The 24,422-nt window shown below is 38.5% G+C and overlaps 1 protein-coding gene and 1 long non-coding RNA gene across 6 annotated transcripts in view; one reads left to right on the forward strand and one right to left on the reverse strand.

Moving 5' to 3' along the window:
- Positions 1–18,285, reverse strand: part of LOC140676636 (flavin-containing monooxygenase 5-like) — a 20,146-nt gene extending 1,861 nt beyond the window's left edge. For 3 of the 4 annotated variants that reach the window (XM_072915110.1, XM_072915113.1, XM_072915112.1), the window contains exons 1-6: positions 18,118–18,285; positions 13,308–13,446; positions 6,829–7,017; positions 3,802–3,967; positions 1,032–1,174; positions 747–946 (exon numbers count right to left, since the gene is read on the reverse strand). In XM_072915110.1, coding sequence (XP_072771211.1) covers positions 747–946; positions 1,032–1,174; positions 3,802–3,967; positions 6,829–7,017; positions 13,308–13,446; positions 18,118–18,182 — 902 coding nt within the window. In that variant the 5' untranslated portion in view covers positions 18,183–18,285. The remainder of the gene's footprint in view (positions 1–746; positions 947–1,031; positions 1,175–3,801; positions 3,968–6,828; positions 7,018–13,307; positions 13,447–18,117) is intronic. The other variant, XM_072915111.1, reaches the window with a different exon arrangement.
- LOC133617890 (uncharacterized) overlaps positions 1–24,422 on the forward strand; it is a 109,105-nt gene that overhangs the window by 65,861 nt on the left and 18,822 nt on the right. The gene's annotated exons all lie outside the window — the stretch shown is intronic.

A 24,422-nucleotide genomic window follows, 5' to 3' on the forward strand; every position in this document is an offset into this window, starting at 1 on the left:
GAATAAAGTAATCATATTTCCAGAAAAACAGTTTTATAAAAATGGACAACATTTTTTTAACAAAATAAATAGGCATGTAATATCAGGAGGAATAAAAATATTTTTTGAAATAGTCATATTTTTTTTAGAAAAAGTTGAAAAAGCTATTTTTACAAGATTACATGTGTAATACAGAGAAATAATTTACATTTAATGCAAATTGTTTTGTAATATAACAACATTTAAAAAGGAAAAGAAAATATTAATAGTATATGTTCAAACAAATAATATAATAATACATTCCTACACAAAGTCATTTGTTTTACACTAGAAAAATTTGCCAATATGACGAAAAAAGAATGCATAATATTTCGAGAGTAAAGTCACGGTGTGTCAAGGAAAAAGTTGAACAAAATGCAGATGTTACCAGATCAAAGTTGGAATATTTTGAGCAAAACAGATTTTTGTTGTAATATCACAACAAATTGTGACTAAAAAATATTTCTGATTATGTTTTGTAATATTATGACCGAAAAATAGAATAAAGAAAAGAATGAACATTCCAGGAAGATTGGAGCCTGTGGAAGAAAGCTATGACTGTTATAATTTTCCACCACAAGGGGGCGATATTAGCGCATTGCAGAGACACAGCTGCATCCCACCCAATACCCCGACCCACCATCATACATTTCAGGAAGATTGGAGCATGTATAAGGAAGACAAAAGTAAGTATTGTTGTGTGCATCAGTGGCGTAAAGACAGGCTACCTGTGGCTGGGCTTGAGGGCGTACATGGTGTGGTCATACATGGCGTTGAGTTTCTTCTCGCCCAACCAGTTGAAGAAGTTTTTGGGGAAGAGCTGGAACAAAATGTGGGAAAAGCGAGTCTTGTTCTTCATGTCCACTGGCATGCCGTCGTCCGACACCTGCCTCATGACCCATGCGCCACGGCGTGTGCTCATGTACACCTGATGGACCACAAGGAGGAAGACGGAGATGTCAGCATGAGGTCACAGTGGGAGGGAAGAGGAAGAAGAAGAATGAGCTCCTGACTTGCTCTGCAAACTTGCTGCTCTCCACCGCGATGTCGCTGCCTGAGTTCCCGATGCCGACCACCACCACTCGCTTGCCGTGCATGTCCTCAGGACCCTTGTAGTCCCAGCTGTGCAGGTATCGTCCTGGGAAGCTCTCGATCCCTGCAGCACAATATCAACATCAGGGAAGCTGGAGCCTATCCTAGCTGACTATGTTGTCCGTTGTAATATTAATGTTAATCATGAGGAAAAAATATATTATTATTATAACATTTCATTTATTTATACCTGCATTATCCTTTCCATCCTTTGTAACTGAGCTACTGTGGGGAACAATTTCCCTCGTGGATCAATAAAGTTTAAGTCTCTGTCTAATCCAGTACAGGTTATAAATAGTGAAATATGGTTTTAAGAAAGTCCTAAAATTCGAATTAATGTTATTAAATCTGGATTAGTATTGTTTTTACAGGAATAATTTAGTAATATCATAAAATTTAAAAAAAGCTTAATTTTGGAGCAAACATGTTTATAATGAGCAAAATGATGATTTTTATACATTATTTAGAATGTATACATATAATATATAAATCCACAATTTTATATAATATGAGGGCTTCACGGTGGCAGAGGGGTTAGTGCATCTGCCTGACAATACGAAGGTCCTGAGTAGTCTTGGGTTCAATCCCGGGCTCGGGATCTTTCTGTGTGGAGTTTGCATGTTCTCCCCGTGACTGCGTGGGTTCCCTCCGGGTACTCCGGCTTCCTCCCACTTCCAAAGACATGCACCTGGGGATAAGTTGATTGGCAACACTAAATTGGCCCTAGTGTGTGGATGTGAGTGTGAATGTTGTCTGTCTATCTGTGTTGGCCCTGCGATGAGGTGGCGACTTGTCCAGGGTGTACGCCGCCTTCCGCCCGATTGTAGCTGAGATAGGCTCCAGCGCCCCCCGCGACCCCAAAGGGAATAAGCGGTAGAAAATGGATGGATGGATGGATGGATGAGGGAAATTTGTTTGAATTATGATAAAAAAAAACAACCCTCAAAACATTAATTTTTATCTTACAAGTGGTAATTTTAAAATATTAAAATTCGAACTTTGCAGGAAAAGGCCAATCCTTAAATTATAAGGAAAACAGCACATTTTATCAAAGTAAAATCATAATTGTTACAACCTGTAGGTCAGGTTATATGTGGGTAACCCCCCCCACATATGCGGTCTTCTCCAAGGTTTCTCATAGTCATTCACATCGACGTCCCACTGGGGTGAGTTTTTCCTTGCCCTTATGTGGGCTTTGTACCGAGGATGTCGTTGTGGCTTGTGCAGCCCTTTGAGACACTTGTGATTTAGGGCTATATAAATAAATATTGATTGATTGATTGATTGATTCTTTGTTTAGGTTTTGGGTGTTTTTCCTGTGGTTTTGACTTTACTTCCTGTTTTGCACTCTTATTTTGGTTCCGCTTCCTGTTTTGTTTGTATTCTGACTTGTCCTCTGTGTCTTCGGGCGCACTTGGTCGGGGGAACCGCTGCCAATTCCTCCCTCCACCCTCACGAAACTTTGAACTTGTGTGGTTTGGGGTGTCTCGGATGTCTAGAATCTGTCTTTTAAAGGGGGGGGTACTGTTACGACCATTCTTTCTTTAGTTTTTACGTGTTTTTGTTTGTATTCTGATGCAGAAGCTTTACTCTGCTTCGGAGCGCTTCCTTCCTCACCTAGGTTGTACTGATGATCTCACCTGGTGTTAATGAGCAATAGAGGGAAATTTTAACCAGTCTCCCTTGGTTGTTGGTTGTGGAATCGTTGTCTATGCAAGCCGGAGGTACACACCGTTAGTAAAACTTTGGAGATTCTTGTTTTTGTTTTCTTGTATATTATTTTGTTTGAAGCTTTCCCTCAAGCTTACATTTTTAGGCACCGTTTCTCCCTGGGCTTTTTCTGTGCTATCCCTTCTGCACTCCGTTTGTTCTTTTGGACTTTTGAGCATGAAATACTTTTATTTGCACGCTACCTGCTGTATCTTACCTTTCACGAACCCAGCTACATGGAGCAAACCTGACATTAATTTTATTAGAAAAATACGAGGAAAATATACTAACATTTTGTGGGTATAGTTATACTTTTCAAAGGATTTTGGAAAAAAAAAAATAGTATTGCTGTTTCACAATTAAATATGATATTTAAAATGTGATTATGAATATATTATCCTTTTTTAACAGAAATACAAGGGCGTACATTATTTTCAATTATTTTAAAATAATTTAAAAAAAGTTATATTCTGTAGCAAAATGCTGAAGAAAATTATATTTTACACAAAATAAAAATACAATCAAATTAAAGCACTAATTTTGTAAGAAAAAAGTCAGAAAAAACAGGTAATTTTATCAGATTATTTTAGATTTTTGTCATTAAATTTTGAAATATTCTGAGGAAAAAACACACATTTGTAACATCACCAAAAAATAAATGTTGTTGCACTAACAAGTTAGGAGAAGAAAATATTTATAAAGTATATACAATATATTTAAATTGGCAATATTATAATAAAGTAGAAATGTTATGAGAACTACACTCAAAACGAGTCAATATGCAATATTATATTACAAAAAATTCTGAATGTTACAAGTATAAAATTGCAATATGACGAGATAATGAGAAAATTAGTTATTAAAAGTATGTAATTTAGAAATGACGTGATATTACAATACGATACAAATATATAGATAGAAAGATAAGAATGTGGTCATGTTAGAAGAATATTTGCCAGATAGATATAGAGCGTGTAGAACCTGGGAAGTCCTGTAGGGGCAGGTTGGGGTAAGTGTAATGTCCTGAGCAGCAGATAACAGCATCAAAGACGTGCGTCTCCTCCTTTCCGTCCTTTCTCTCCGTCAACACTTCCCATTGACCCGTGCGGGAATAATCAGCTTTCTGTCTGACGCTCTTCACCGAGGTCTAGAAGGAGGGAAGGACTGTGTGTCATCCATCAAACATACTTTTATAATTTTTTAACATGTAATGGTGGTTCTTTGGTCAAAATGTTACATAGATGATGTTTTACAGATCATCTTCAAGCCTCTTTCTGATGGTCTCTTCCGGATGCGCCGTTTTGTGTGCGGTCTTATTTACGTGGCTCACCTTAGACAGCGTTTTCTCCCCGTCATCTTTGTTGTAGCGGAGTAGCGTACAAGGACGGTAGTGGAAGAAGTGTCAAAAGATGGAGTTAACTGTTTTAATGACATTCAGATTTTACTTCAATCAATAACGGAGCAGCATCTCCTCATCCGTGGCTCGCTAGTGCAACAACAACGCCGGAAATGCCATCCATCGTCTTCCGCTTATCCGAGGTCGGGTCGCGGGGGCAGCAGCCTAAGCAGGGAAGCCCAGACTTCCCTCTCCCCAGCCACTTCGTCCAGCTCCTCCCGGGGGATCCCGAGGCGTTCCCAGGCCAGCCGGGAGACATAGTCTTCCCAACGTGTCCTGGGTCTTCCCCGTGGCCTCCTACCGGTCGGACGTGCCCTAAACACCTCCCGAGGGAGGCGATCGGGTGGCATCCTGACCAGATGCCCGAACCACCTCATCTGGCTCCTCTCGATGTGGAGGAGCAGCGGCTTTACTTTGAGCTCCCCCCGGATGAGCTTCTCACCCTATCTCTAAGGGAGAGCCCTGCCACCCGGCGGAGGAAACTCATTTCGGCCGCTTGTACCCGTGATCTTGTCCTTTCGGTCATAACCCAAAGCTCATGACCATAGGTGAGGATGGGAACGTAGATCGACCGGTAAATTGAGAGCTTTGCCTTCCGGCTCAGCTCCTTCTTCACCACAACGGATCGATACAGCGTCCGCATTACTGAAGATGCCGCACCGATCCGCCTGTCGATCTCACGATCCACTCTTCCCTCACTCGTGAACAAGACTCCGAGGTACTTAAACTCCTCCACTTGGGGCAGGGTCTCCTCCCCAACCCGAAGATGGCATTCCACCCTTTTCCGGGGGAGAACCATGGACTCGGACTTGGAGGTGCTGATTCTCATCCCAGTCGCTTCACACTCGGCTGCGAACCGATCCAGCGAGAGCTGAAGATCCTGGCCAGATGAAGCCATCAGGACCACATCATCTGCAAAAAGCAGAGACCTAATCCTGCAGCCACCAAACCAGATCCCCTCAACGCCTTGACTGCGCCTAGAAATTCTGTCCATAAAAGTTATGAACAGAATCGGTGACAAAGGGCAGCCTTGGCGGAGTCCAACCCTCACTGGAAACGTGTCCGACTTACTGCCGGCAATGCGGACCAAGCTCTGACACTGATCATACAGGGAGCGGACCGCCAAAATCAGACAGTCCGATACCCCATACTCTCTGAGCACTCCCCACAGGACTTCCCGAGGGACACGGTCGAATGCCTTCTCCAAGTCCACAAAGCACATGTAGACTGGTTGGGCAAACTCCCATGCACCCTCAAGGACCCTGCCGAGAGTATAGAGCTGGTCCACAGTTCCACGACCAGGACGAAAACCACACTGTTCCTCCTGAATCCGAGGTTCGACTATCCGGCGTAGCCTCCTCTCCTCTCCGCCGGAAATGTGTCCCGCGAAAAACCGTCAGACCGGAACTCTCTAATAACTAAAGTTCCGTGGGTGATTTATGTAAACCCACTACACCGGTAGTTTTTAGCGCTTCCATAGCGAGATATAAGGTAGAATGTTACGCTACTTTATATTAGAAATGACAACAGCGAAAGATGAATGCCCCATAACAAGAAGTTAGAGAAAAAGAAGAAGCTAATAGGTGCCATTTTGCGGTCTTTTCCACACTGCAAAAAGTCAGTGTTCAAAAACAAGAAAAAAAATACAAAAATTAGGGGTATTTTATTTGAACTAAGCAAAATTATCTGCCAATAGAACAAGAAAATTCGGCTTGTCAAGACTTTCCAAAACAAGTAAAATTAGCTAACTTCAATGAACCCAAAAATACCTTAAAATAAGTATATTCTCACTAATAACAAGTGCACTTTTCTCAATATGTTGAAAAATATTCTCAAATTAAGTAAATGCTGGTTCCATTATCTTGACATAATGATATGCGCTGGGCATCATGATTTTTTTTGTTCATGCTTGAAGTAAGAAATTATTACTTATACTTGTGAGTGTTAATGACACAGCTTTGCATCAGTTGATATTCTAGTTTCAAGCATGTTTTACTCAATATAGGTCATCAAATCTCAGCAACAAGCTGTAATATCTTACTGAGATCATTTAGCAACAAAACCCTTAAAACAAGTAAAAGACTTTAACATAAAATCTGCTTAGTGAGAAGAATTATCTTATCAGACAGAAAATAAGCAAATATCTCCCTTTTTTTGAGATATTTAATCTTACTTAGATTTCAGTTTTTGCAGTGCACACACCATATTAATACCTGCATGTTGAATCACAGTACGTTTTACTACGGTAGCCGTAATGCGCCGACAATCCATCAAGCGGTGCGGCTTCTAAGCTTATCAAAGTCATACTAAAAACATGTTGACAGATTTTTGAGTGCCGTGTGTAATGTTCTATATTTTCAATGGAACATTTAAAGTTTTGTTGTGGTTTACTGGCATCATACACGTATCTCTTATGTGTGACTGCCATCTACTGGTCACACTTATCATTTCACCATGTACAAAATAAAATAGCTTTGAGGTCGGTAAGCACAATCAGAGTTATTCCGTACATTAGGCGCTCCGGGTTATAAGGCGCACTGTTGATTTTTGAGGAAATGTAATGATTTTAAGTGCGCTTTATAGTCCGAAAAATACGGTACTGTATGTCTCACCTGGAAGTGTATGTGAGGCAGCAACTTGAAGTGCTCGGCGTACATACGCAAGTAATTGAGTATTTTGGAGTGGTGCATGTAGTTTGGGTAGGCGGCTGGAGTGGGGAAGTCACTGAAGCAGATCATCTCCTTGGAGGTGTTGATGGTCAGGGAGCGGTAGATGCTGGCACGGTTGGGCTCTGATACCTCCTGCAGGGAATTTAATTACATGTCAATACTGTCATGTCATCCTCAACAGCACACTCCTTTCAAGCCCACATAAACAACATTACCCGGTCTGCTTACTTTCAACTACTAAACATTAATCGTCTTCGCCCATCCCTTACCCCACATACTGCTGCCATACTAGTCCATAGTCACCTCTCGCCTGGACTACTGCAACTCTCTCCTGTTTGGTCTCCCTCACAAGTCACTTCACAAACTTCAGCTTCTCCAGAACTCTGCAGCCCGGATAATCACCAGAACCCCTTCAACCGAGCACATCACCCCTGTTCTGCAGCAACTCCACTGGCTACCCATCAAACACCGTATCCACTTTAAAATAATTCTCCTCACTTTCAAAGCCATCCATAACCTCTCTCCATTATATCTCTCTGACCTGCTCCATGTCGCCACGCCCTCACGTTCCCTAAGATCTTCTTCATCCATCCATCTCACTGTCCCCTTATTTGAACTGTGCACCATGGGTGCCCGAGCTTTCAGCCGCTCTGCCCCACATCTTTGGAACTCATTAGCACAAGACCTTCGCAACTTAGACTCAATATCCCTCTTCAAATCAAGACTCAAAACACACCTATTCCTGACTGCTTATTCATTGTAAATCTTATCTATCTTTGTTGTTGTTTTTATCCAATTTGATTTTATTGTTTTGATTTTGTACGGTGTCCTTGAGTGCCCAGAAAGGCGCCTTATAAGTAAAATGTATTATTATTATTATTATTATTAATACATTACACCAGACTTCAGCTCTGTGAGCATCGAACACCACCGAAGATTCCCAGCAGGCACGAGACATTGATACGGTGTCCTTTGAAACGGACTTTGAAACAACGTTGCAAAATAGCTGTAATTGTAAATTGAGACCGCGTTGGTGTCTAACGTTGGATCCACGTTGTTTGTTATGAACTGACCAAAATTCAACGGTCAAATAGACGTAAGAACCATGTATTGATTAAAGGTCGTCAAAGGGTTTGAGTTGCTCGACATAGCAAGTTCTCAACGTTGTTTCAATGTCTTGTGCCTGCTGGGTTTACTCCACACACAATCGTAAAAACTAGTGATGTCTGTCAAACAATTTTATTTTTGATGATTGATTAATCACACCTTATCACTTGCGTGCAGTCGTGTACAAAGAGTTTATGGACAACTAAACCCCAGGTGCCATGTTGGACACCAAGGACGTTTGGGAGCAGGTGGTAGAGGTGAACGGCACCGTGTCGTCCCCCCCCCCTCGGTGAGCTGTGGAGTCCCCCAAGGCAGTATATTGAGGCCTTTACTGTTCCTAATATACATAAACAACTTGTCATCGGCATGCGACTGTGAATTGTTCTTGTTTGCGGATGACTCGGCCTTGCTGGTATCAGACAAGGACAAGTCACGGGTGGAGAAAATCCTCAGTGCTGAACTCTGTAGAACATGCACCTGGCTCGCTGACAACAAGCTATCCATACACTTGGGCAAAACGGAATCCATCCTATTTGGGTCCCACATCAACCTTAAGAAAGTCAATGACTTCGCTATAAAAGTGGGTGACATTGTTATCACCAGGAAAGATGAGGTCACCTACCTAGGTTCCATTCTAGAGGCTAATCTTTCCTGGGATAAAATGGCAACCAAGGTAATCAAAAAGGTCAACCAACGAACGAGATTTCTCTATAGAATCTCCTCTTTGGTCAACAAAAGCACCATGAGGATTCTGGCGTGAACTTTCGTTCAACCCTTTTTCGATTACGCATGCACTCCTGGTACCCTAGCACCTCCAAAACCCTCAAATCTAAACTCCAAACATCCCAGAACAAGCTAGTCAGATTACTTCTAGACCTCCACCCCAGATCCCACCTCACTCCTACCCACTTCTCCAAAGTGGGCTGGCTCAGGGTGGAGGACAGAGTAAAACAACTTGCACTGAGCCTAGTCTATAAAATCCGCTACACCTCCCTGATACCGAAGTACATGTCAAACTACTTCCTTAACGTAAATGACCGCCATAACCACAACACCAGGGGGAGCTCCACTAACCACGTTAAACCCAGATTCCGAACTAACAAAGGTCTTAACTCTTTCTCTTTCTATGCCACATCAATGTGGAATGCGCTCCCAACAGGTATAAAAGAAAGTGCATCTCTATCCTCCTTCAAAACCGCAATAAAAGTTCACCTCCAGGCAGCTACAACCCTAAACTAACACCCTCCCCGGATTGTTAATAATCAAATGTAAACAATCAAATGCAGATACTTTTTCTTATGCCTTCTGATCTCTCTCTCTCTCTCTCTCTCTCTCTCTCTCTCTCTCTCTCTCGCTCTCTCTCTCTCTCGCTCTCCCGCTCTCTCGCTCTCTCGCTCTCTCTCTCTCTCTCTCTCTCTCTCTCTCTCTCTCTGTGTCTCTGTCTCTGTCTCTCTCTCTCTCTCTCTCTGCCCACTACTTGCTGTCCATATCCTACCAAGTGAGACCTACACTGTTCCAATATCCATTTCTCTGCTCTCAATTGTTGATGACTGATAACAACCAAACCTAACCCCCCTCCACACCCCGGATTGTAAATAATTAAATGTGATTATCTTGTGTGATGACTGTATTATGATGATAGTACATACCTGCCAACTACTCCGGTTTTCCCGTAATTAGTACGGTTTTCATCAACCTATTCCGGGTTACGGTTGCAGTGATAAAAAATACGTTTTTTCATTAATTAAAAAAAAATATTAAAAAAAAAGTTTTATTCACGAAATCGCGTAACAACGACAATCGACACTGCTTCCCGTAACTTCCTATCGAGCCATTCCGAATGCCATGCGCGAGGCTATTTATAGCACCGCTGCCAAGCACGAGGCACCAGTTGCCATTGTTTCCAAACGAGCGAACGATCATGGAATCAGCCGGAGAAAAATCGCAAACGAGTCTTAAACCGAAAAGAAAACTGCAGTCATTCTGTGAAGAATATTCAAAAGCCTATCCGGGAATAATTATCCGTTCCAAAAAGGGTGAAAACTACGCAAATTGCACCTTGTGCAGACAAGATTTTTCGATCGGACACGGAGGAATTATCGATGTAAAAGACCACGTTGGGACAAAAAAACACAAGTCTAATGCTGTTGCTAGCGATACAAGTGGAAAACTTTCAAAATTTTTCGGATTTTAGCCACAAAAAGGTAATGACACCAATGTTATCTATTGGAATTGTTTAGTACTCTTAAAAGTGTTTATACTATTTATGCTTTCAAGTCCAAGTTGAAGAAATCTTGTTAAATGTTGACAGCATAACTACCAAAATACAGAAGTATGTCCTTAATATTTTTGCAGTGCTATTTCTGTTGAAAAGTTAAAATGATTACATTAGAGATGTGATGTGCCACTTTTCAAGTGTCTGATGGCTTAAATTAATTTTCATTAATTTTTCATATTTTGAATTCTTTTGAAAGGCTTACAAAAAAACTACATTTGAATTGTAATTCCATGCTATTGACAGGACTATTAATTTTAATGAAGTTAGCTTACCATGTTTACAGTATGATAATTGTGATAGAAATGTGAATTTTAGGCACAGAATATTTTTTACAATTGAACAAGGCAGTAGATTATACAAGCTTGGACAGAAAGTTAATAATGACACCAATTTTTTTTTAATGGAATTGTTTAGTACTGTTTTACCATTTGTTGACTGTAAAAAGTGTTTATACTGTTTATACTTTCAATTAACAAATTGAAGTCTTGTGAAAGGTTGACAGGATAACTGGCATTAACTGTCAAAATAATTTCAAACTATTGAAGTTAGCTTACAGAATAAACATGTCAATCAACCCATATGTATTTTGCTGTAATATTTTTGTTTTGAAAAGTCACTGTGACTGATAGAAAAGTGATGGTTTTAGCAACATTTTAACCTGTCTGAATGCTAATAATCATTTTGCGTCGGGGGGCGAAGCCTGAACCCCCCACCAGGACTTTGTCCTGGACCTACCGGGGCCTGCGGCCCCTGGACCCTGGCTACTAGGTTTTTCTGATTTCAAAAGTTGGCAGGTATGATAGTATATATCTGATAGTATATATCTGTATCATGAATCAATTTAAGTGGACCCCGCTTAAACAAGTTGAAAAACTTATTTGGGTGTTACCATTTAGTGGTCAACTGTACGGAATTTGTACTTCACTGTGCAACCTACTAATAAAAGTCTCAATCAATCAATCAATCAATCAATGCGGTTGTGCGGGATGCATGCAATTGAGTCGTTCTGATGAAATAAACCAAAATAATACGTCTAATTATAGTTCTAAACATAATCCAGCTCAAAGTATAATTTTAGGGCAATTGTGTGGCCATATTTGATGCACTCTGCCACAAAATTCATGTAGTGTTTAGTGAACAGCAGGCCTCTAACACGCTACCGCCGTCGCCATACATGGGTTACGATGCGATTCAAAAACGATTTATTTATAAAACAGAACGATGCGATACAATTCCATTTAGCGTACGAATGATTCAATAAGATTCAATATGGTGTATAAACGATTTGATTCTTCTTTTTACACCCCACAAGAACATAAGCATTACTTGCCGTGCATAGGCTCCTCCTCATGTTAGAGAATGAACAGTTAGGACCTTAGCACAAAGCGCACAGACTAGAACTGTCCAAGCTAAGTCTATGAGCATGAACTGATGAAAACTACTCGGATGAGAGGCCAAACGTCTGAGACGATCAGTTGAATGCCATGAGAATAACAATAACCTAATCAATAAGGACACCCATAGTCACATTCGTCTTCAAATGTAAAAAAAAAAAAAAAGCACTTTCTATAAAATTGACTTACTTCAAGTACCGGTATTTTCCAATTTTTAAAACACTCTTATATCCCCAAATTGTTTTCTAAAGTAAAGAGGCAAACACATGAGTCAAGTCAGTCCCTTCAAAGCATACTTGCCAACCTTGAGACCTCTGATTTCGGGAGGTGGGGGGTGGGGGTGTGGGGCAGGGCGTGGTTGGGGGCGTGGTTAAGAGGGGAGGAGTATATTGACAGCTAGAATTCACCAAGTCAAGTATTTCATACATACATACACACACATATATATATATATATATATATATATATATATATATATATATATATATATCCACATCCTGAAAATATGCAAATAAAACTGTGTTTATATAATTGATACTTCAAACTTGCATAAATAAATATTAAGGAATATAACATAACTTGGCTTCGGAGAGCTGCAAAATGTAATGAAAAAAATGCTAAAGTTGTTGATAAACAAGCAATTATTTTAATAATTAAATATGGTCATTTTAAATGAATTATTATGATAATTTAAAATTAATTATTTCAAATATTTTTATTTTAATGTATAATTCTAATGCCTGGATGTAATAAGGAGTCAGAAAAAATACAAATAAAAATACAATTAATTTTGATGTTTTTAGCAAAATATAGTAAAAATGTATTTCGTTTTTTTTTTTTTTTTACATTAATAAATATATTTATTTTTAGGTAAGATAAACATAATAATACAATTTATCTCTTGTCTGGATGATTTAGTTCTTGTCGCCCTGTTGTCCTCTGTTTTGAAAAAAGGATGTCCTCATTCAGGTCCGCATGGAGCTGGAGGGGGCGTGGCCTCCAGCTCCGGCTGAAAATCGGGAGATTTTCGGGAGAATATTTGTGCCAGGAGGTTTTCGGGAGAGGCGCTGAATTTCGGGAGTCTCCCGGAAAATTCGGGAGGGTTGGCAAGTATGCTTCAAAGTCACCTACGGGTTCCAGCCAATGGCTTGATTGGGGGGCGGGACTTCCGGGAAAAGAATAGAAAGTGACGTGCCTGACTGGATGAAGTCCTTGGGCTCAAATACTAGTGTGGCCTCAATAGCCCTGCTGTAGTGTGTAGCATGCTGGGAATTATCTGTGCATGTGATGGAGGAATGCACCGTGTAGGGTTGAAATTCAACTGAATTTGCATTAAATCAGGTTGTTTTAGCTAATAATCATGCTGCAAGATCTAGCATGTTGCATTCAATGTTTATTCCCATTAATTTCCCGTTAATTCCCATAGAAAGTTTCCAACTTTGAATATTCCCGGAATTTTGCAACCCTAATTTTGACACACATGAAATGTTATTGTCAGAGTGTCTTACAGGAATATTTTTCAATGTTTTACTTGAATGCACGTTCCAAACTCGGTAACTGTTTAATCGAGAGTATGTTAACTTTGACATCTCAAACAATAACAGACATATTTTTGTGTGTGGTTGAAATGTAAACAAACTTGCTTTGAACTTCCAAAGTCCGCCGAGGTCGTCACTGCTCTCGAAGCAGGTGGGCATCAAGCCGTCGTCCAAACACGTCTTGACGCAGCTCAGACCCGACGGGCCGGCGCCAATCACTGCTACCCTGTGCACCATGGTGGAGCTGCAACAGCCAAAGTCGTCCTCAATCATTTGTTGTACAGTATTATCCAACAATAGCTACCGTATTTCCCGGACAGTAGGGCGCACGGGATTATAAGGCGCACTGCCGATGAATGGTCTTATTTTCGATCTTGTTTCATACAAAAGGCACACTGGATTATAAGGCGCATTACAGGAGTCATATTATTATTATTTTTTTTTTTTAAATGTAAAAGACTTCCTTGTGGTCTACATAACATGTAATGGTGGTTCTTTAGTCAAAATGTTACATGGATTATGTTTTACAGATCATCTTCAAACCGCTTTCTGACAGTCTCTTCAGGATGCGCCGTTTTGTAGGCGGTCTTATTTACGTGGCTCACCTTCGGCAGCCTCTTCTCCCCGTCATCTTTGTTGTAGCGGTGTAGCGTGCAAGGACGGGCGTGGAAGAAGTGTCTAAAGATGGAGCTAACTGTTTAAATGACATTTAGACTTTATAACGGAGCAGCATCTCCTCATTTGCCGTAAATGTGTGTGAAAACCTGTCCGACCGGAACTCTCTAATAACTAAAGTTCCTTGGGTGGATAATGTAAACTCACTACACCGGTATGTTTTAGCGCTGTCATGGCGAGTTTACTGACAGATATAAGTAAGAATTTACACTACTTTATATTAGAAATGGCAACCGCGGAGGATGAATGTCCCATAACAAAGAAGAAGCTTATCGACTACGGTGTCCGCACGGACGACAAAGGCGGATGCGCGCAACTTTTTCAGGACTTATGCAGATCCCAAATACAGATCAGCAGGTACCAGATGGTAAGAAAAGTTGCTTTTGAATAATATTGCGAAACAAAACGCCAGATGTCTTACCTTATACACACACACCATAATAATACTCGTATGTTGAAGCACAGTACAATCCATCAAGCGGTGCGGCTTCATAGCTTACTAAAGTTGTACTAAAACATTTTGATAGATTTTTGAGCGCCGTCTGTAATATTTTATATTTTCAATGGAACTTATAAAATGTTGGTGCTGTTTACTTCAGTCATATTGCAGCCTACACGTATCTCTTATGTGTGACTGCCATTATATTGCAGTCTATACGTATCTCTTATGTTTGACTGTCATCTACTGCAGTGTTTTTCAACCACTGTGCCGCGGCACATGAGTGTGCCGTGAGATACCGTCAGGTGTGCCATGGGAGATTATCTAATTTCACCTATTTGGGTTAAAATATTTTTGCAAACCAGTAATTATAGTCTGCAAATGATGTGTTGTTGTTGAGTGTCGGTGCTGTCTAGAGCTCGGCAAAGTAATCGTGTAATACTCTTCCATATCAGTAGGTGGCAGCAGGTAGCTAATTGCTTTGTAGATGTCAGAAACAGCGGGAGGCAGTGTGCAGGTAAAAAGGTGTCTAATGCTTAAACCAAAAATAAACAAAAGGTGAGTGTCCCTAAGAAAAGGCAGTGGAACTTAAGGAAGGCTATGCAGAACGAAACTAAAACTGAACTGGCTACAAAGTAAACAAAAACAGAATGCTGGACGACAGCAAAGACTTACTGTGGAGCAAAGACGGCGTCCACAATGTACATCTGAACATGACGTGACAATCAACAATGTCCCCACAAAGAAGGATAAAAACAACTGAAATATTATTGATTGCTTAAACAAACTAGATGCGGGAAATATCGCTCAAAGGAAGGCATGAAACTGCTACAGGAAAATACCAAAAAAAGAGAAAAAAACACCAAAAAAAGAGCGCAAGACAAGAAGTAAAACACTACACACAGGAAAACAGCAAAAAAGTCCAAATAAATCAGGGTGTGATGTGACAGGTCGTGACAGTACATCCTACTTTGAGACAAGAGCTATAGTGATGCATGCTTGGTTATGGTTTAAAGTCATATCCAACAATTGCGACAACGACTTTTTACTGTCAACTGAGTTTAGTTTTTTAATGATTTCTGCTGGTGGTGTGCGTCTGCATTTTTTTCAACGGAAAAATGTGCCTTGGCTCAAAAAAGGTTGAAAAACACTGATCTACTGGTCACGCTTATTACACCATGTACCAAATAAAATAGTTTTGAGGTCAAAACCACAATTATTCCTTACATTAGGCGCACTGTCAAGTTTTGATTAAAAAAAAATAAAGATTTTATGTGTGCCTTATACTCCGGAAAATACGGTACTTCTCATTTTCAAGAACAGAATGCATTTTTTATACTTGTTTAACCAAACTTGAGTTTAATTTGATGCATGTTTGTCCTTAGAGTATGCACATTCATTAGACATATTTTTTGTGTGCACAATTTAAATATATGATCTTGGCACATTTCCGACAGTAATACATTAGTTTACCAGCCCAACATAAAAACGGTGCTCCATGGTGGACAAAGAGAATATCTGGGGGAAATGTGCATTTATATTCTTATTAGTGAAAGAGAAGGAAGGGGGTAGGAATATATTTGCGGTAATATTTTATATGAAGCGCTCTGTTTATTAATTGACATTTTACATGCGCTTCTTCACACAAAATGGGGGCCCCCTCACCCTATTTTTTTGTTGCTGTATTTTTGGTCCAATATGGCTCTTTCAACATTTTGGGTTGCAGACCCCTGGCATATGACTGACGGTTGATTGAAATATGACTTATTCATGAAAGAACATAAACAAAAGCCCTCTCTCTATCTGCAAGAATACTCTCACGATACTGGCAAAAGACCCAAAACTAAATATTTTTATATCATCTTGTTTTTTTTGTTAGTTTTGCAAAATTACATTAAAAGCGTTGTTTGCAACATTTACACAGATGCCTAGGGGGTGCTTACTTTTCAAAGTCATGTACACAGTACATATCGCCTCTCCCTCTTACGACTTTTATGACTGTAAACAAGTCTCAAACAGATCCTTTAGGGTTGTAAAGGTTTTTTTTTTTTTTTTTTTTATGGTCTAGCTATGAAAACATTCCATTTCTAATCAAAAATTCCCATTTTGCAGAAATGCATTTACCACAATCGGAACTGAAAATGAGTTTTTTTTAATGCATTATAATATTACTTAGAAAAAAAAATTATAAGAATAAAGTATTAATTTTGTGAGAAAATGTCTTACAGTTACAGCAAAAACACAGTTAATGTTATCACATTAAAATAAGTGTCATGAGAATTACACTTTTTTTTTATTGTTATGGAATTGTTTTTATCTTGATTAAAAATAGATATTTTAATAAAGTATATGGAATATTGCATATATTGCAATATTCCCCAAAAAACGATACTACATTGAAAATAAAGTACTACAAAAAAATTCCTTATTACAATAAAAAATCAGCAAATGTCACATTTCTTTTCTTTCTTTCTTTCTTTAGTTTATTTCGAACATGAACACACTTACATCATAATACATCACACAATTTCATATCATTTCATTTTACATCATGCCCGAAAAGGAGTAGGAAGAAGCAAAGCTTATTTAATCCTACCCCTTTCCCACTTCAAGCGTTTACAAATATATAGAATCATTTACTGACCTTTTTATATAATAAAATAACATCTATGAATTAGTATACAACAGTTTTGTAATATGTAATTAATTAATTAATTCAGTCATTATTAACATACTGAGATGAAGAATATCTTATTTTCAATAAGGTTGAAGGTATTTCTCATAATTCTTCTTTTTTGTACTCTGTAAGCACTATTATTTTGAACAACCTCTTAAACTGGATCATATCAGTACAATTTTTAACTTCTTTACTTAATCCATTCCATAATTTAATTCCACATACTGATATGCTAAAAGTTCTAAGTGTTGTACGTGCATATAAATGTTTTAAATTATTTTTTCCTCTAAGGTTATATTTCTCCTCTTTAGTTTAATTCAACATTATGAGAATTTTCGTTTACAGTAATAAATTGGTCAAATTACCATTAAAAAGCAAATCTTTTGTAACCGAAATGTAATGATATTGATATTGATCCAGAATATATGGTACGTAACAAACAAAACCTTGATAAAACGTAGATTATACATACCGTATTTTCTGGACCGTATCGACTACGGCATCGACACGGACTACAGTGGCGGACCTGCGCACATTTTCAGGGCTTATGCAGATCTTAAATAACACATCAGCAGGTACCAGAAGGTAAGAAAAGTTAGTTTTGCATAATATTGTGGAACAAAACACCAGATAATGTCTGCTAATGGGTGCCATTCTGCGGTCCTTATACACACACCATAGTAGTACTCGTATCTCTGACTACGGTAGCCGTAATGGGCCGACAATCCATCAAGCGGTGCGGCTTCAAAGTCATACTAAAACATTTTGACAGATTTTTGAGTGTAATTATTCTCAATGGAACATTTAAAGTTGTGGTGTTGTTTACTGGCGTCATATTGCAGTCTACACGTATCTCTTATGTGTACTGGTCGCACTTATCATTACACCATGTACCAAATAAAATTGCTTCGAGGTCGGTAAGCACAAGCAGAATTATTCCGTACATTGGGCGCACCGGGTTATGAAGCGCACCGAATTCAGCAAGTTTTCTCGTCGTTTGAATGTCTTGTGCCTGCTGGGAGTACTCTCATACACACAAACACACACACACTGGCAGGTTGTAACATAGCATGACGTTCACAGGTACATTCTTGCCTTTTACAACAAGTAACACCTGTACTTACATGCTGACAACGCCAGCTGTGATGTGACAGATCGCTCCAGGTCGCCATTTTTGCAGCAAATTCATGTGTGGCTTAGTGGTGTGATGTTGGCAAACGAGTCCTGTAGCTTGAACAATTCTTAATAGTCAACCTTAAGAAGCCTTGCATAGTTGGTATCTATTCAAACTCGTTCAGCCACTTTGCAGGGGCGGAGCTTCCATTGGGGGCGGTATAGCTCGGTCGGTAGAGCGGCCGTGCCAGCAACTTGAGGGTTCCAGGTTCGATCCCCGCTTCTGCCATCCTAGTCACTGCCGTTGTGTCCTTGGGCAAGACATTTTACCCACCCAGTGCCACCCACACTGGTTTAAATGTAACTTAGATAATGGGTTTCACTATGTAAAGCGCTTTGAGTCACTAGAGAAAAAGCGCTATATAAATATAATTCACTTCATTGGCTGTTGACGATGTCTGTCAAGCAGTTGCTACCCTCTCTTCTGTCATTTAAAAATAAAACACTATTTGTTTTTAATTATGAGAAAAGTCGATGATTAAAACAAAATGAGGCTTTTAATTTGAAGTTTTACAAACAGGATGCAGGTAAGACACTCCCACGGAGTTGGCTTACATCAGCGTTTCTCAAAGTGTGGGGCGTGCCCCACTGGTGGGGAATAGAGACATGACAGGTGGGGCGCGAGGAACGGGAGGAAATGTCACTTTAATTTTTATTTATTTATTATATTCTTAGATTTTTTTTTTTGACTATGCTTTCATTTTCTTTACACACTGTAAATCACTTTGTGATTCTGTCTGTGAAATCCGCTATATAAATAAATGTAAATTACTTATTTTTCCTGTAGGCTTTAAATTTCTAGGTAGGAGCGAAAGTTTGACAGACATAGCAACAGTAACTAGTGGGGGCGGGGCTAAGCGGAACAAACTATATGGACATTGCAAGTGATCTTGAGGAACAACTCGTAGACAAATTAAAAGAAAGTGGTTTTGCTTGACAAGTGGACGAAGCTACTGACAGCAATAAAACATACTTGCCAACCTTGAGACCTCCGATTTCGGGAGGTGGGGGGCGTGGTTAAGAGGGGAGGAGTATATCTACAGCTAGAATTCACCAAGTCAAGTATATATATATACAGGTAAAAGCCAGTAAATTAGAATATTTTGAAAAACTTGATTTATTTCAGTAATTGCATTCAAAAGGTGTAACTTGTACATTATATTTATTCATTGCACACAGACTGATGCATTCAAATGTTTATTTCATTTAATTTTGATGATTTGAAGTGGCAACAAATGAAAATCCAAAATTCCGTGTGTTACAAAATTAGAATATTGTGTAAGGGTTAAATTTTGAAGAGACCTGGTGCCACAAACTAATCAGCTGATTAACTCAAAACACCTGCAAAGGGCTTTAAATGGTCTCTCAGTCCAGTTCTGAAGCCTACACAAACATGGGGAAGACTTCAGATTTGACAGCTGTCCAAAAGGCAACCATCGACACATTGCACAAGGAGGGAAAGACACAAAAGGTTATTGCTGAAGAGGCTGGCTGTTCTCAGAGCTCTGTGTCCAAACACATTAATGGAGAGGCAAAGGGAAGGAAAAACTGTGGTCAGAAAAAGTGTACAAGCGATAGGGATCACCGCGCCCTGGTCAAGATTGTGAAAAAAAACCCATTCAAAAATGTGGGGGAGATTCAGAAGGAGTGGACAGCTGCTGGAGTCAGTGCTTCAAGATCCACCACCAAGAGACGCTTGAAAGACATGGGTTTCAACTGCCGCATACCTCGTGTCAAGCCACTGTTGACCAAGAAACAGCGCGAAAAGCGTCTCACTTGGGCTAAGGAAAAAAAGAGCTGGACTGCTGCTGAGTGGTCCAAAGTCATGTTTTCTGACGAAAGCAAATTTTGCATTTCCTTTGGAAATCGAGGTCCCAGAGTCTGGAGGAAGACAGGAGAGGCACAGGATCCACGTTGCCTGAAGTCTAGTGTAAAGTTTCCACCATCAGTGATGGTTTGGGGTGCCATGTCATCTGCTGGTGTCGGTCCACTCTGTTTCCTGAGATCCAGGGTCAACGCAGCCGTCTACCAGCAAGTTTTAGAGCACTTCATGCTTCCTGCTGCTGACCTGCTCTATAGAGATGGAGATTTCAAGTTCCAACAGGACTTGGCGCCTGCACACAGCGCAAAATCTACCCGTGCCTGGTTTACGGACCATGGTATTTCTGTTCTAAATTGGCCCGCCAACTCCCCTGACCTTAGCCCCATAGAAAATCTGTGGGGTATTGTGAAAAGGAAGATGCAGAATGCCAGACCCAAAAACGCAGAAGAGTTGAAGGCCACTATCAGAGCAACCTGGGCTCTCATAACACCTGAGCAGTGCCAGAAACTCATCGACTCCATGCCACGCCGCATTAACGCAGTAATTGAGGCAAAAGGAGCTCCAACCAAGTATTGAGTATTGTACATGCTCATATTTTTCTTTTTCATACTTTTCAGTTGGCCAACATTTCTTAAAATCCCTTTTTTGTATTAGCCTTAAGTAATATTCTAATTTTGTGACACACGGAATTTTGGATTTTCATTTGTTGCCACTTCAAATCATCAAAATTAAATGAAATAAACATTTGAATGCATCAGTCTGTGTGCAATGAATAAATATAATGTACAAGTTACACCTTTTGAATGCAATTACTGAAATAAATCAAGTTTTTCAAAATATTCTAATTTACTGGCTTTTACCTGTATGTATGTATATATATATATATATATATATATATATATATACAAGAAATACTTGACTTTCAGTGAATTCTAGCTATACATATATATTTCTTTTATTATATATATATATATATATATATATATATATATAAAATAAATACTTTCAGTTTTCATTTATTTACGCATATACACACACATAACACTCATCTACTCATTGTTGAGTTAAGGGTTGAATTGTCCATCCTTGTTCTATTCTCTGTCACTATTTTTCGAACCATGCTGAACACCCTCTCTGATGATGCATTGCTGTGTGGCACGCACAAAAGTGCTTTCATCAAATGCGCTAGATGGCAGTATTGTCCTGTTTAAGAGTGTCACAACATTGCTATTTACGGCAGACGAACTGCTTTACGGTAGACGAAAACGTGACTGCTGTTGTAGTGTGTTGTTGCCGCGCTGGGAGGACGTTAATGAAACTGCCTAACAATAAACCCACATAAGAAACTAACATTCTACAGTTATAACGTGATTGAGCAGGTACGCTGTTTATATTGTGGGAAAGCGGTCCGCATGGACCTGAGTCCGCCTGAATTTCGGGAGATTTTCGGGAGAAAATGTGTACCGGGAGGTTTTCGGGAGAGGCGCTGAATTTTGGGAGTCTACCGGAAAATCCGGGAGGGTTGGCAAGTATGCAATAAAGAATGCCTGTTCATCGCATACGTCCGCTGTGCGAGGATGTGCTGTTTTGCAAATACATCAAAAAATAGAGCCACTGCTGATGAGCTGTTCAAGATAATGGACATTTTCCTCAAAGAACACGACCTTAAATGGGAGCAGGTGGGGCTTGAAAACTCCCCCTTGTCCAAAGTGGGGGATGACAAAAAAAGTTTGAGAACCACTGGCTTACATTGAGATGGAAATGTCAGAGCCTTGGGTTATTAACAGGGTGAGCAAATGAAGTCACGCATTTTCTTTACTTTTCACACGTCCCGCAAATTGAGACGTTGTCCCGCATTGCTCTTAGTCGGTCTCTCGTTTTGTAAATGCGTGTTTTGGTAAGTAATATGGCGGGTATCAGGTGGAAGGCACCGTGTGTGTGTGTGTGGAGAAAGCAGGGAGGGGCGGCCTGTTTAGTCATAATTATGAGCTAAAAAGTTGAAATTATGGGATCAACATTATGAAATAAGACTAAATTATGTGACCAAAAATTCGTAACTATGAAATAAAAAGTAAGTTAAAATGATGAGATAAAAAAGTCATAATTATCAGACAAACAATTATAATTAGGAGATCAAAAGTCATAATTATGAGATCAAAATTATGAAATAAGACTCAATTATGTGACCAAAAATTCGTAACTATGAAATAAAAAATAATTAAGTTAAAATTACGAGATACAAAAGTCATAATTATCAGACAAACAATTATAATTAGGAGATGAAAAGTCATAATTATGAGATCAAAATTATGAAATAAGACTCTATTATGAGACAATAAAAAGTCATTAAGTTAAGTAAATTAAGAAATAAAAAGCAGAAATATTTAAAGTTGAAATTGAGATAAAAAAAAGAGGCATAATTATGAGATAAAAAGTCCACATTATGAGAAGAGTCATAATTATGAGACCAAAAATGTGTAACTATGAAATAAAAAGTCATTAAGTTAAAAATAATGACACAGTTATTGTACGAAAGCCTATTGTGTGCCGTTAACCAGTTCTGTAATGTTCCTGTGTCTTTTAAGTTGATAGGTCAATCTGTGACGTCATTTCCTCTTTAAAGCACGTCTTTGTCAGAATAGCCGGTTTCAATCAATGGTGGCAGCCAGCCTTGTGTGCGTTGACGACTAAATGTAAGTTTTGTCACATACTGTTACAGCATTTGAACTGAACTGCAAATGTTTGGTGCGTCGTATGCTAAGTTCAGTTGTTTTTGGGTCAATTGAGAGATAATTAGTCTCGTTGACGGCGTTTACATTCACGTGTAGTTTATTTATTGTCATTGCAACTGCGATGGCGGAGTTTGGCCTTTAGATGGCGACAGAGACCACATAATCGCCATTTATGCCTTTGAAGCTTAGAAACTTGTTTGAAGTTCATGAATAGTTAAATGCAGTATATAAGTTGTTGTTATGCATACCTTTATATTATATTATGTATGCATGTACATGTATATTGCTGCATATTAATGAGTATATATAATCTTTTCTCTATTTGTTTAGACCACACACACACACAAAACCACACACATTCACATCTACCTTTCAGCAATAAAGATGATTAAAGGATTCTCTGGCCGTAATCTGTCCATCGTGTCCCAACTTTAAAAGAACTACTATCCCTTCCTTACAGTTATATTTAGGAGATGAAAAGTCAAAATTATGGGGTAAATCATAATTATGAGATCAAAATTATGAAATAAGACTCAATTATGAGACCCAAAAGGCACAAGCGGTAGAAAATGGATGGATGAGACCAAAATTTTGTAACTATGAAATAAAAAGTCATTAAGTTAAATAAATTAAGAAATATAAAGCAGAAATTATGAGATAAAGTTGACATTGAGATTTAAAAAAAAAAGGCATAATTATGAGATAAAAAGTCCAAATTATGACAAGAGTCATAATTATGAGATAAAAAATTCATAACCATGAAATAAAAAGTCATTAAGTTAAAATTACGAGATAAAAAAAGTCATAATTATCAGACAAACGGTTATGATAATGAGATGAAATGTCAAAATTGTGGGATACATTATAATTATAAGGTAAAAAGCAGAAATTATGAGATAAGAAAGTTGGAAGTGAGATTTAAAAAAGGCATAATTGTGAGATGAAAAGTCCAAATTATGAGAAGAGTCGTAATTATGAGATAAAAAAATGCATACCTATGAAATAAAAAATCATTAAGTTAAAATTACGAGATAAAAAAAGTAATAATTATGAGACAAACTGTTATAACTATGAGATGAAAAGTCAAAATTATGGGATACATTAAAACAATGTGATACAAAGCAGAAATTATGACATAAAGTTGAAATTGAGATTTAAAAAAAGGCTTAATTATGAGATAAAAAGTCCACATTATGAGAAAAGTCATAATTATGAGACCAAAAATGTGTAACTATGAAATAAAAAGTCGTTAAGTTAAAAATAATGACACAAACAGTTGTATTTAGGAGATGAAAAGTCAACATTATGGGATAAGTCATAATTATGAGATCAAAATTATGAAATAAGATTTAATTATGAGACCAACAATTCGTAACTATGAAATAAAAAGTCATTAAGTTAAGTAAATTAGGAAATAAAAAGCAGAAATAATTAGATAAAGTTGAAATTGAGGTAAAAGAAGACATAATTATGAGATAAAAAGTCCACATTATGAGTAAACAGTCATAATTATGAGATCAAAAAATGTGTAACTATGAAATAAAAAGTCATTAAGTTAAAAATAATGACACAAACAGTTATATTTAGGAGATGAAAAGTCAAAATTATGGGATAAGTCATAATTATGAGATCAAAATGATGAAATAAGACTCAATTATGAGACCAAAATTTCGTAACTATGAAATTAAAAGTCATTAAGTTA

Source organism: Nerophis lumbriciformis, linkage group LG18, assembly GCF_033978685.3.
Source record: "Nerophis lumbriciformis linkage group LG18, RoL_Nlum_v2.1, whole genome shotgun sequence".
In the NCBI taxonomy this organism is placed as follows: domain Eukaryota; kingdom Metazoa; phylum Chordata; class Actinopteri; order Syngnathiformes; family Syngnathidae; genus Nerophis; species Nerophis lumbriciformis.